We start from the raw sequence: 14152 nt of genomic DNA on the forward strand, positions 1-14152 counted from the left end.
TGTAACGACAGCACCTTGGGGGAGGCGGTTGGCCGGAAGCCAGGAGTGACCAAGCTGTTGTGAGAAGTAGAGGGACCAGAGACTGATGAGGAGGGTGTGGTGGAGCCCTCTGCCTTCAGCAGAGAAGGATCTCTGTTCATGAGGCCCCTCGGCCCCAGGGGGTGAAATGGGGGGGACAGGTGTCCCAAATGGTGAGAGGCTGCCACTTCTTGGAACTGGGAAAGGAATTCTTAAAAGGACCTAAGAAGCAGTTTGGATCCATGGACAGTGGTGAGAGCACTGGACATGGAAGGAAGATAGTCACCACGGCAGATTCTTTTTGGGCGGCTGCCACGTGTGACATGGAAGCACAGGAGGTTCCAAATGTGTTTCCTGGGGAGGCCCATGGTGCAAGAAGGAGACTCCTCTCTCCTGGTGAAACTGGGGGGACGCTGTGTGGAGGATGGTATTGAACTGAGAATTGAGTGTTAGAGGGGTGGGGGGGACGAGGAGTGTTTTGGAGGTGTTCCATTGTGGATTGCTGTGTGTGGGGTTTTTTTTCCTTTATTTCCCTTTTGTCTCTATGTTGTAGATTAATAAAGTGTTGTCTTTTCCCTCCATTCGCAAGTTGGAGCCTGCTTTGTTCTGTTTCCGGGTCACATCTCACAGTAAGCATTTTAGAAATATACCTTTCATGGGGGCACTGGCACTGTGCCGGGGTCAATCCATGACAGCCTCATGTCCCTCTCTCTTTCCCCATTGGCTGAGGTACTTGAGAGGTACAGACTTTCCAAATTGCCTAATACCTCAGACCCTCTTCTAATGTATACCCCCACCCCATTGGTATTTTCCCTGTCACTCAGTGGAATTCCTTATGGAATTTATGGTTCTTCCCATTGTTTCTTTCATCTCTCAGTATCCAATTTTATTTATCAGCAGACCTACAGCTTGTTTGTAAAGACAAGGCCCTTATTCCTTTTAATATTGACTACATCTCTCTATGTTATATATAAAGATACATATATAACAAAATATCATAATATTTAACATCTCACTATTAAGGAATATAAGGAGTATACCTTAATATTAAGCAGTGTTTGTCTGCCTTGCTGCATCAGTGTGGCAGGACTTCCACCCTACCACAGAAGAGCATATCTGTTCTGTCCATCAGCTGGTGGGATTGCTCTGGACATTCTTTCTCCTCACACGAATTGATGGGATAACCCAGGCCAGCTTGTCTGACTAGTGAGTCATCTCTGGCTAGTGAGTCATGTCTCTCTGTGGTGCCAGGGGTGGAACTCCCAGTTGATATTAAACAACTTGCTTCCCTTAAGAACAAGATGCAGGGAGATAAGCTGGAATTCCTGACAGACAGACACTTGACTTTACAAACTATAAAAGCCACACAAACTTTCACAGAGGCATAAGTCTCCTACACACACCCTGGAAACATGTAGGACTTTTCCTTAAAGTTTGGACACAAATTTCACTAATACTTTCCCAGGAATTTATTGAAAGGACTCTGTGTACTCCATCACCAGTTCAGTGGTAAGTCATGTTAACTCCTCATCTATACTATTTCTTCGCTAGCTGCAATATAGGTATCTTTTATCATCCACTGTATTTTTAATCTACTAGTAGTTCTTTTTGTTTTATCCTGTGTAGTAAGTAGTCTGTTTAAAGTCTTCTGTCTGTTAATCTCGTGTCTATTCAATAAATAATTAATTTTGTAATAGACCTAATCGGAGATTGTTTAAGAACTTGTGAGCGAGAGCAATTCAGGATGCAGGCTGCCTCAAACAGAGCTACTGCCAGAAATCTGATTCAAAGGCAGGACTTGTCTAAGCTCTCAGTACAATAGTTGCTATCTATGCACCTATTAAGAGGATAAGGAAGGAGAATTGGTTAGATCAGCAAGAGGACAGGTCAGTGATCAGCTGTGGCAATGGATGATCAGTTTAAAGCAGGCAGAATAAAGGTAGGAATTAAGAGTTAATAAGTGAGAGGATGAAACAGAGAAAAATTGAACAGAAAGAATGAGTTCCCTAGCACTGAAGTCTATGAGTATATTAAATTATCTGCTGTAAGAAATGATATTCTATCTTTTGACTTACTGCAAACTACATGGGACAAGGTATTCGTAAACAGATAACAGTAGGGGAAAAAAAATCACCCTATTCTTACAAACAGAAAGACAAGAAAATAACCTTATCAAGGCTTTCCAATTTTCTATTTTTCTTGGTACTATTTGCCTGACTTAGTGGCAGATACTACAGAGCAGTCTGTCTGAGATTTTTAATAGGTTGCTTTAGTAATCCTTTCTTGTGATTTCTGACACTAACAGCAATTATCCAGGCAAGTAATGAGATTCTAATGAACATGTCTTTCCTAGATTACTTTAGAAGTTTATCAGAGGAGTCTGACAGCATTGTGAAAATAAAATCTCCTGGTTTTTCTTGTCAAGACACATCTGATCATTCTACTAAGTACTTTCTACATGAGTAACAGAGATGAAAAATAAATATATATAGTTGTGTGTGTTTCTGTGAACATGACATATTTTAATTTACCACTGTTTTTAACAAATATGATATAGAACAAAAAAATATCTGCACAATATGATCCAAATCTGTATATCAATATATTTCTTTTCACCACAGGTTTTGTGTCAGTGTGCAGGTGGAGGTTTCTAGTATGTGTTAAATTTTAGTTTTTTTCTTTTATATCTATCTTATATAGTAGCAGGTACTTCATAAGTACTAAAAAAATTAAACAATGCTAATTTTAGAAAATGTGACCTGAAGGAGTTCTTGTAATATCCTGACAATTTTGCTTTGCTTCATGGAAAACAAATGGCAAGAAAAGTGGGGTTGCTAGCAAACAGTGCTGCAGAGTGATGAGCTAATGTAAATCCCTCATTTATGTAAAATAAAGGGTGAAATGAGATTTAGTGTGTGAATTCAAAAGTCACACATAAAAGAAAACAGGTTTCAGAATTTACCTGAGCGAGATAGTGGCATTACTGAAACAATGCATGCAGGGAAGTTGATTTTCTAAAAGAAAAGCAATAACAAAGATATTCTTATTGAATAAACTTTTTGTGTTAATTTCAGTATTTTTCCAGTCAATGATGACAATAAAAATAAAAAGAAAACTTATGCAGTGGACCTTTTAAATGTCTGTGTCTTGTGTACACTTAGTACAGCATTTTCTTAATCTCATTTCTTCACTTTGTTTCATTATTTGGGGTACCACTTTGTGTGAATTCTCAAGGGAAAGGACCACTTGTTTACTTCCTGTGTACAGTGGCCAGAAAAAGGTAGAAGATTCAGGCAAATTGTGCAACTGGGCACCACTCTTAACTGTTACATTGTACATCATCAGTAATCATAGCCATGCAACAGCTTTGAAACAGAAACCTTTTAATTTCAGAGACAACATTTTTGAGATATTCTTGCCATGTTATTTGAATTGAAGTCACTAGGATTTCCTCTGGGATGTTGCATATATGTTGCTGAAAACCAGAATATAGCTCTTCAGCTCTTGCTACCTTCCGTAATTTGTCAATTTGTGTCACTGCCATGTTTAACTCATTGTTTATATCTGAACCACTGTTTTCTTTTATACTGGCAAATTCAGATGGATATGTCAAAGCCATACATCTCTGTAATCTTGTAATCTCTGTAGAAATGAACCAAGATGCATTACACTTGCTACTGTAGTGAATAACAAGATTAATGAGATTTCTTCTTACCTTTTGAACCCCAAAAATCCATATCTGTCCACAGTAGATTAGTTTTACTCTTTGCAAGTGGCCCATTCCCAATTTTACATTCTTCAGAGATTATGAATAACACCAGACTGTAAATTTCCAATGAAGCACTTTAATGGGATGCTCTCTGGGATTTTGTTTTCAAGTCTACCTTGAGACTTGACATCTTCATCCAAATATGTACTAGTCTCTGGTTCTGCATATACTTATCCTCTGTCTTCAGATTCAAACCAGATTTACATGGTGCAAAATATCCCCACGTAAATAAAACTCAGAACATGGCAACCACTGTAGTCCGGGACGCTTGAATCTTGTTGCCACAGTGGAAAAATCATTTGAGTTCTCTGTGACCAGATACAACTGAAGGAAGTTGTTCTCGGCTATAATAAAAAAATACTATGCACAAGTTTGTCCTTTGGCAAATTATCCTTGCAATGATTTACTACTTTAAGTATGTGGAATTTACTGTTCCAAATAGAACAGTACAATGAGCTACTTTAAAATATGTTCATTTTTGAACATGTGACTGTCTTGTTTTAAAAGGCAAAGGTCTGCCAAGGAAGGTGGGAACCTTCCTGGAATAGAAAGATGTCCCCTCTTGCCAAATTATTGTAACTTTGAAAATTTTGGGGCTTCCAAGAAAAATATAGGAAAAGGAATAACAGTTCTTTACTATAAAATATATATAACAAAACAAACAACAAAACAATAACAGAAGTTTCCCATCTGCCAAGCACGGTTTCCCCTTTGATGTAGTTATGATGACCGCCGGCAGGGGGCACTGTCGGCTCCGGCGAGGAAGAAGGCTGCAATGACTTACTTGCAGCCGGCTGGCGGTGCTGGTGAGGCAGAGAGGGTGCAGTAGTTTCCTCGCGGCCGGCAAGGGACGCTCCAATGCGAGCTCGGGACCTCCCCAGGGATGATGGCGACTTAAACAAGAGTGAAGAGGTGGGGGGCAAGGGGCGATTCCCGGAGCACTCACGTGGACTGTGCTGGTCTCCCAGCACTGGCAGCCACCAAAGTTGCAGTCAACGGGCCAGCCAGGACCTTTTCTCTCTCTTGCAAGCAACGGGCTTACAAGCAGGCAGCAGGGAGAGCTCCACAGCAGTGCCCAGCTGCTGCGCAGAAGTCCAGGGCCAAAACTGCACGGCTGACAGTCTCCGGTCCCACCAGGGAGAAGACTGCTCATCCCCAGCTAAGAACAGCCAAACCATTACAGTGGTATGCCAGAGCGATTAGCTACTCCTTTTGTTTCTTAATCGCTGTCTATTAACCTAGAAAGCAGCCGTCTCCCCCCTTTCCAGTGTCTCCCTGGCAACAATGGAAAGAAATTCCACGAGAAACCTAACCCATAACAATGACTAATTTAAAAAATAATTAATTTTATTCATAGATTCATAGTGTTATAGATGAGTAATGTAATAGTTGGCTCTCACAATTAAGAGATAGATATATAGCAATGTGATTGTAATATGCCCTCCCCAATAGACCTCTTTTCCCTCCCCCTTGTAATAGCCTTAGTAGTCAGGACATTTGGAGAAGGCCAGTTTACCAGGAGGTGCAGTGTAACAACACCTGACCTCCAATCAAGATATAAGAAAGTAATCTCCACCAATGGACGGCAGAGAAGGAGTTGACTGACAAAACTTTGGAAGAGGCTAAAGATATAAAAGGCTGAGCATCCATTATGCAGATGAGTATGTGGCTGGTAGTCATGGAGATTCCCAGCGCTGAAAACTTTTTCCTTATTCAGTCCTTTGTTGTAATTTTTGTTAAGGTTTAATAAACCTTTGAAATATTAAAAGTGAGCAGTCATTTATCACAATAGAATCCCAGACAAAGACTACTTGAGGCTTGGAGGGACCTCTGGAGATTGTCGAGTCAAACATTCCTGTTCAAAGCAGTCAACTAGAGTAGATTGCTGAGGATTGTGTCCAGTGTTGAATACGTTCAAGGACAGAGATTCCACAACTTCTCTGGGCAACTTGTTCCAGTGTCTGACCATTCTCACAACAAAGAAGTTTCATCCTGTCCCTAAGTGGAGTTGGTTCAGATTCAGATAAATAAGTTCAGATGCAGATAAAGGGGGGAGAAAGGCAGTTTTTCAATGGTCAGTGCATTCTTTAGAGGAAACAACCTTGATAAAATTCCTTCTTCACTCCAGATAATGCTGTAATTCCAATGTATTTTAGTCTCCAGTATAAGACCTTTCATTAAGTCCTCTCCACCCACTCACGAATCTGCAAGCCTTATGAGGAGCAGCTGAGATAATTTGGTTTGTTCAGGCTAGAGAACAGGAGACTGAGGGGAGACCTCATTGCAGTCTTCAACAGCCTCATGAGGGGAAGTGGAGGGGCAGGTAGCAATCTCTTCACTCTTGTGACCAGTGACAGGACTCAAGGAAACAGCATGAAGCTGAGTCAGGGGAGGTTTAGGTTAGCTATGAGGAAAAGGTTTTTCACCTGGAGGGTGGTTGGGCACTGGAACAGGCTCCTCAGGCAAGTGGGAACAAAACCCTCACCCAACAATGTGCAATTTAATCACAGAATGTGTTAGGTTGGAAGAGACCAAAGTGGATCATTTGGTCCAAACTCCCTGCTCAAGCAAGGTCATCCTAGAGCACGTGGCACAGGACTGCATCCAGACAGTTCTTGAATATCTCCAGTGAGGGAGACTCCATACCCTTTCTGGGCAGCCTGTTCCAGTGCTCAGTCACACACACTGTAAAGAAGTTCTTCCTCATATTTAGGTGGAACTTCCTGTGCATCAGTTTCTGCCTCTTGCCTCTTGTCCTATTGCTCAGCACCACCAAGAAGCCTATTTAATGTGGGGTTTCTGGGTCCTCTTCTGATAGCAGATGGCTATTACTGCAGAGAAGATGCTGGCCTTGGTAGAGGAAGGAGTCAATCACCACTGCTATTTCTGTGCTGTCCTCATTTGTGCTTCAAGGACATCAAAGGAATATGTCCAAGACCAGTCTAATACTGCAGCTCTCAGAGCAAAATCAGACATACCCACGAGAAAAATCCAAACAACTGTACCCTGGCACAGTGACTGGACAAAATATATCTCATTTAGAGAACACATTATTAAATTAATTTACAGCTAAAGGGAAGCAGGAGGGGAAATGTACAAGGAGTCAGAAGAGACTCAGCCCTTTTTTAGACATTTGCTCTGAGTTAAGCAAGATGTTTTCTCTCTTTGTGTCTTTTTCTAGTTCACCTCTCTTTTCTTTGGCCTCTGTAGACTAAGTCAGCCAATCTCTAGGCTGTGTCTGATTACGGAGTATGAAATCTATCCCAACACTGGCTGCAGTCTCTAGATACTGGTGTTATAAAAGATCCATCCATTTTCACAGTTTTGCTTTAGAATCATCATCTTTTGTCCAATTGTTCAGTACTACTCTGTCCCTTTTTTTTTTTTTGACTGCTAGAACAGCTTCTCTATTGCATTGAAAATCAACCAGAATGGGTTAAAAAAATATTTAATAAAATACATATAATCCATGGGATGAGATGTGTAGGGGACACATTACTATGAGACTTAAAAGAGCTCAGTCTGTTTGCCTTATTAAAAAGAAGCTTGGGAGGTGACTAGCTTGCAGAGTTTAAATACTTGAAGGGGAATAGAGATGTGGGAGAAATCAATGCTCATCTTTACTGCAGCCAGCATTGAAACAAGCAGCAATGGCTGGGAGGTAAATTCAGTTACAGTTGAAGCCCATTCATATTTGAAAGGAGGGTTAAAAAAAGAGGACCGCAATATATTGGCTTTCGCATTTATATATATATATATATATATATTAGTTTTTGCATTGATCATAAGTATTCAGATATCATATGTATACCTTTATTTAGCTGTTTGCCAGTATAACAAAATCTATAAGTTTAAGTATGTATTGCATAGTTTATAGAAACCGTAGTGGGGTGAATATACTATATTATAGGCCTTAGCTGAACACTAGGTGTTAAAATACCTCTATGTAACCAAACAAATGGTGTAAAGTGATCATGTTGCTCCCCTTTCTGTTGAATGAATCCTCCAAGTGATAACCAGGATGTTGCAGTGGATACTCCATGTGTGGGGACACGAGGCTTGACTCCATTTTCATCAGAAGGCTGATTTATTATGTTATATATTATATTAAAATACTACATTAAAACTATACTAAAAGAACAGAGAGAGAAGAATGATCAGAAGGCTACAAAGAACAAGAATAGAATAGAATGCATAACAAAATCCTGTGACTGCTCACAGCCTTGGCACAGGTGGCTGTGATTGGTCATCAATTGAAAACAATCCACATGGACCAATGGAAGATGCACCTGTTGCATTCCACAGCAGCAGATAGTTAGTTGCTTTTTGCAAATATTAAATGAGTATTATATGTGTTATGTTAGAAAATTATGCTGTATTAATTTTCTCAAGTAGTGTGTTAAATACAGTTTTAGGTTATAACATAATGTTAAAATAGAAACTATGCTATGTAAGATACTTTTTTTAAAAAAAGAAAGGACTCGCAGTGAGATAGCAGCCACAAGACACCTAAATCTTTCAGAGAAAGAGAATTTATTGCTCTTTTATCAGAAGAAACTAACTTCTTCCCACCATGAAGGCACCATTAGGATTCAGAGGAAGAAGTTGACAATGACCAGACAAAATCCTGTGTTTGAATGGAATTTATGCATCATGTATGACGTGTATGAATATGCAACAGGCTATTGTTTTTAAGGGTGTTAACAGGTGTCCTTTTTCGGGCTTATTTTGCCCAGAAAAAGGTACCCGGACGTCTGTAACTCTTTGTTTTTATTGTCTCATATTGTCCTAATCTCAATTGTTCAAATTTTATATTACTATTGTTATAACCATTTTATTACTATTAAACTTTGAAAATTTTTAAAAACAAGTGATTGGCGTTTTTCACAACCGTGTTCTTTGGCTGTTGGCCAGGAGCACCCCAGAGCTGGAAATATTGTCCCTCTTTTATCCTATTATTATTAAACTTTTAAAAATTCTAAGGAGTGAACTCTGTTTTTCACACTTACTTGCATTCCCAACTCAGTCATCAAATCCCCTCCTAGCAAATCACAATCACAACTAGGAACAGAAATTCATGCCTTTCAAACCCATCTCACACACTCACCAATAGTGGTTGAATAAAGCATACAGGCTCATCTTTCCCACTTACTCCCTGAATTATCAAAAGAATCCCCTTTCATAAGGGCTCCAGTGTGGTGAGCTCCCGGTACATTAGAAGATCCTGACACCCTTAACAATCCATTTCTAATGTTCTCCTTTTGTTTTTTTACAAATGGCACATTGATTCCTTCTCAATCGAGCTTGTAAAAACTGCTATTATCCTTGTCTGTACCTTTACCTTATCCTTTCTTTCATATACCTGATGTGCCTTTCTAACCAACTCTTGCAAGGGTTCACTGCCACCTCTCCAGCCCCTGCTCCCGCTGCATGTGAGCTCTCACCCTTCCACAACCGCCAAACTCTGCAAAATCATTGGCCTCCCTGGTGATCCAAACAAAATCCCTTCTTATATAGGGCCAGGCTTTGGTGACACATTGTATCTTAAATCAAAGCTGGTCCCTGTATCTTACACCATACACCAAAGCCGGTCCCTGTCCTGACGGAGTGTCCAGACGCCCACCCCGCCCCCCCAGCAAACCCGTCCAGGCCCCTGGGCGCTCTCCCAGCACCACATGCTTTGCAAAGCACCAGATGCTGTCGCAGCTCAGGGAGGGCACAGCCGGCAGTGTCACAGGGACGGGCAAGCGGACGGGACTTCCCGGAACCTCATGGGGGCCGGGGGCCACTGCAGCCCCTGCCCCGGGGGGGTGGCGGCATTGGGCACCGCCCGGCACTGAGCCCATGGCTGCCCCACAGCCCCAGCTTGGTCGTGCACCTCCCTACTCGTCCCCAGCCCATGCCACCGGTCCTGCTCTCTCGCACCTGGCCTCGGCACTCCTCACCATAGAGAAATCCTCTCAAGTCCTGAGTAGTAAGTGGTCAACCCCAAATTCTCCACCCTGGCTTCATAATGACCCGGGGAGGGGTGGGGGTGTAGGAGCAGTACCTCCCTGTTTTCCATATCCTGGAAGCTGGGAGTACATAAGACTTGCAGCCACCCCGTATTAGACTAGAGACTATGAAGATAAGGCAGAGAACATACCAGTTCTCACTGTTTCTCTTTCCTTATCATACAGTCTCCCGTTGCTATTTGCCTTAACCATATTCCTCCACACTCCCCTTCAGCCAATCCTTTTCCAAGATTCCTTCTCGACTGCCCTTATTGACCCTTCTGGGCGTCCATGTCCTTAACTGCCTCTGGGAGAATGTGCAAAACATCTCAACATTCTCCCAAAGGACCCTTTGAAGGTATTTTGGGATTGTCACCCCTATAGTTGAGACCTTTTCTCAACTTTCCTTTACTGCCCCTCCAGGCATCCTGCCATGTTTTACTCCCTGGTGAGATTTCCAGTGGTCCTTTCCTGTGGACTCTTCATGAAGCCCCTTGGTCTGCCTCTTGTCTGTCTCCTGGACTGTCTCGGGTACCCAATCAATCGCCCAGTGTTGGCCAGCGTCAAAGGGAGCTGGTCACCGGAACTAGGTGAGGCGCGCCTCCAGCTCCTCTTGCCGTGTGCTGGCCCTAGATGGTGGAAGGATCCCAGATGAGCTCCCATCTTGTGTGGAAAAATCACACTATGAAAAAGCAGTATCCATAAAGGAGACAGAGGAGCCCTGCAACTTTATTCAAATAGAGAGAGAGTCCACTGGGGCACGTGTCTGCGGGGTTTTCTCTCTCAAGGTTTTGGAGGACACTGCCTCCATTATCCTAAACTCCTGGCAGCATGTTGCCCTCTTCCTTTCCCCATTGACTGAGGTACTAGGAAACCTACCTGAACCGCCTACCACATATCCCCCCTTGAACCTGTCATTTTACCCCAAACATCAGAAGTTCAGGCTTGTGCAGACCCACTTGGCTGTTTCAGGAGCCAAGCTGTCTGGGCTCTGTAACAAACCTGCTGCTTGAAGTTAGTAGAGACATTAAGACCTGTTTCAAAGACGTTAACACCCATACCCTCGCCCATCAAATTTTTTGTAAAGACATTAGCAAACATCTTCCCTATCATTGCCATAACTGGTTTTGGGTCCCAAAGTGATGGAACTTTGTCACCACCTGCTGTTATCCATAGTTTTTCAAATTCCCTCTGAATTTCCTCTTCCCTTATAATTACTCTCATTGTTTCATCTGAAGACTGTGTGATCCTATACAGTCTTCAAGCTTGTATACTGGGGATTAGTCCTGACAGTCTGGTAATACCTAGGCCACCATCTCTTGTGCTGGAATAAAGGATGACATCAGATATACTTGAAGGTAAATGCAACCAGTTCTTGATGGCAGATCTAATTGCCAAATCAAGACTCAAGGTCCATGGCTTTCATACCAGCCTGGTCTGCCAAATAGATCAATCTGGGGATAGTATATCCTTTCAAGATGTCTACCTTCTGAAATGGTTTTAAAAGAGCCTTTTCAATCTGATGTAGCCAATCTTCCAGTTTTCTCAGTAAGTCTGTTTTTGATATTCCTACCCATGGATCAATGCAAAATCCCAGGTATTTCTCAGTTATCAGGATCAGTCATATTGAGGGGCAGGCCATTAATTGTCCCTGGTGGACAGTCACTGATGGTATATGAGTCCTTGACAGGCTTGATATAGAAGTCATAGCACTTCTCCCCTTGCATCCTCAGGCCTGTAAGATCACAAAAAGCATTTAAGATTTCAATATTTCTCTTAATTCCCTCCCATGATCCACTTAACAAAACAAGGTCATCTGGAAAAGTCATAAATGTTAAATTTTTCTCACAACATTGGTAACCATATCCCTCCTCTTCAAGCTTCCACAGCAGAGGGTTCACAGCTAGGTTAAATAGAATCTGAGACATTGAATCACCGATTCCCAATCCAAATCCTGATGGGATCCGACTGCTCATCATGTCGATATACATCTTGATGTTACCATATATGCTTGCAATCAGAGCAATAATATGATGGTCCACACCCTTTTGCCATGTCTGGGATGATACCAGAGAGCAACCAAAGATGGAACAGTTCCATTAACTAGAACTGGATCTATTTTAATAAGATCCCTCAAACTAAGATTTCTTTCACTGTGACCACAGCTTGGAATGCCAAGTTGTCCATTTGGCCAACTGATCAAAAAACAGCAAGGCCCTTGAATGTTTCAGGTAATTCCCATCTCAACTTGAACACCATGTGCACCTTGTCAAGAGGGATACTGCATCTCAGGGATTCCAACACATCCAGGATATTGTAGGCACAGCCAGATGATAGGGAGGAAGCAACCTATAACACAGTCTCTGGGCAGAAGTCAACTCAATTACCATGACGGCATTCCAGCAGGACCACAAGGAGGTGTGACATCTGCAGCTCTGCCCAGCTAGTAACTATGGTTGTGTCTTAAGTCATAGTTCCTCTGGCCAGAAAGGTTTGCCACACATCTCCCAAATCCTGATGGCTTGAGATAGTGGACGGCAATACTATTTCTCTCAATCTAGAAAGTGAGCAGAGACAGAGAAACGCTTTACCTTAGTAAAGAAATGGTCCTTCTCCCTCACCCCCCCTCCAAAAAAAAAAAAAAAAAAAAAGGCAAGCAAACATCGCCCTAAGCAGCACCACTGCCCTCGTCCGGCGGCAGAGGAAACAGAGCTCCCCACCTCATCGAGTTACGAAGGCGAAACCCACCGCTAGCTCCACAGAAACGACGAAGTCAAGATGGCGGCCATCCGGCGACGAGAGAGAACCACTGCGTCTCCAAGAGCCAATTGTAGCCAGCCTTACTGCTGAAAGAAAGAAGACTACAAGTCCCGGCAGCCGCCGCGCGGCCCGGCTAGGGACCTGGAAAGGACGGCGAGGGGCGGAGCTAATAAATAGTGGCACTTAACACTCGTGTAAGATGGTGGTGGCTGCTACGCTCTAAGTGGAATGCGTGGCAGGCAGACGCGTACTTGTGTCTCCTCGCCGTCTCTGTGTTGTGGTTTTAGCCGCGGGTAGGGGCTGTGGAGCAATAGTGAGAGGGAAATCCAGGCTTGTGTGCCTTGGCGCCGGCCGGTTGCTGGTGGTACTACTCAAGAAGAGCCCGCTGCTCCCGTCCCTTCAGCAGGAGGAAGCGGAGGCTGCTGTGGGCGGGGCTCGCTCGGTTCTTCCCTGTTCGGCTATGTCGGACAATCAGAGTTGGAATTCCTCTGGTTCCGAAGATGACCCCGAGACAGAGCTCGGGCTGCCTGTTGAGCTCTGTGGGGTACTCAGCAAGGTAAGCTGCCTTTCCTCCTCCCCGCAGCCTGTGCCTGACGGCCTCTCGCTTCCCTTTTCCGCGTCGCACTACAGTCCCCCTCCTACAGCTCGGCCCTAACCCTAATTCTGAAGCTAGCTGAAGGCTGTCAGCCCCGGCTGCCTGTTTCCTCCCCACCCCGCTATTCCGGAGGATCAGGCTAAGGCTCCTGCGTCCCCCGGCGCCGGTGGAGGGGCCTGGTGGGGGCGTGGAAGGCGCCGTCATGGCCGATGCAGCCGCCACCTGATGGCGTGGAGCCTGCTAGGCAGCCGCTCCGGCGTCCGGCACAAATCCCCCGCACCCCCTCCCTCAGCCGGAGGCACCACCACATCCCTCCTGGATCAGGAGAGGAGGAGGCAGCTCACGTCCTTATACTCGCATCTGCTTAGTGCCTGTCCGTCCTTCCCCCACCCCTCGCAACCTTCGAGAGGCGGCATGAGGGAGCAGTTTCTTGAGGAAGAACCGCGGCTGCGGCTTCAGCCGCAGCTGGGGGAGGGGTTGGCGGCTGGCTGTCCCTGCTGCCCCCGTATCGAGCATGCTGTCTGGCTGGCTGGTGTAAGCTTCCGGAAAGAGGCCCGCGAGGGGGCAGCCAGGTACGCGCGGAGAGGTGTTTCCCCCACTCCGTAAGCTTCTAGCCGAAGCTGACATCAGACCTGGGTGTGGTCTGGAGCCGCGACATCACACATGCCTGCTCGGGAGCTTCCTAAAGGCAGGCGCTGCTCGTGGTCACTTCCCAGACCATTCCCCACCACGAATGACACAATCTTTGGTCCAACTATCAAAACAGGGCGATAAAATACCCCTGCAGCGGGAGATACAGGAGGTGGGGAGGAGTGGAAGAAAAATTACACTGAAGTTTATTTCCCCCTTTTAAAAATAAGCATCACTTTTTGCTCTTATATCACTGAAAGTTAAATGACTTGCAAATATGTGTTGAATGATATTGGGAAACTTAAGGAGTATTTTAAAACTGAATATTGAATTACTGAGTTTGAAAGCAGATTTTTTTTTTTAAACAGAAAACACTTTCAGAATAAT

At 43.9% G+C, this 14152-nt stretch overlaps 1 protein-coding gene and 1 long non-coding RNA gene across 10 annotated transcripts in view; one reads left to right on the forward strand and one right to left on the reverse strand.

Moving 5' to 3' along the window:
- Nucleotides 1-7586: 7586 nt before the first annotated feature.
- Nucleotides 7587-12702, reverse strand: LOC135289147 (uncharacterized). Of its 2 annotated transcripts, none has more exons than XR_010351945.1 (2): nt 12529-12702; nt 7587-12337 (listed from the first exon to the last, which is right to left on the reverse strand). It is a non-coding gene; the product is annotated as an uncharacterized LOC135289147 (long non-coding RNA). The 2 variants fall into 2 exon arrangements; XR_010351944.1 differs by having other exon boundaries at nt 12501-12702.
- A 38-nt stretch (nt 12703-12740) lies between these two features.
- LOC135289145 (ceramide transfer protein-like) overlaps nt 12741-14152 on the forward strand; it is a 179271-nt gene continuing 177859 nt past the window's right edge. For 5 of the 8 annotated variants that reach the window (XR_010351942.1, XM_064402545.1, XM_064402548.1 and 2 more), the window contains exon 1: nt 12741-13096. Coding sequence is in view for 7 of the 8 variants with exons in the window: in XM_064402545.1 (XP_064258615.1) it covers nt 13001-13096 (96 nt within the window). In the remaining variant the exon portion in view is untranslated. The remainder of the gene's footprint in view (nt 13097-14152) is intronic. The other 3 variants (XM_064402544.1, XM_064402550.1, XM_064402546.1) reach the window with 3 other exon arrangements.

The sequence above is a fragment of the Passer domesticus genome, chromosome W (assembly GCF_036417665.1).
Source record: "Passer domesticus isolate bPasDom1 chromosome W, bPasDom1.hap1, whole genome shotgun sequence".
Classification (NCBI taxonomy): domain Eukaryota; kingdom Metazoa; phylum Chordata; class Aves; order Passeriformes; family Passeridae; genus Passer; species Passer domesticus.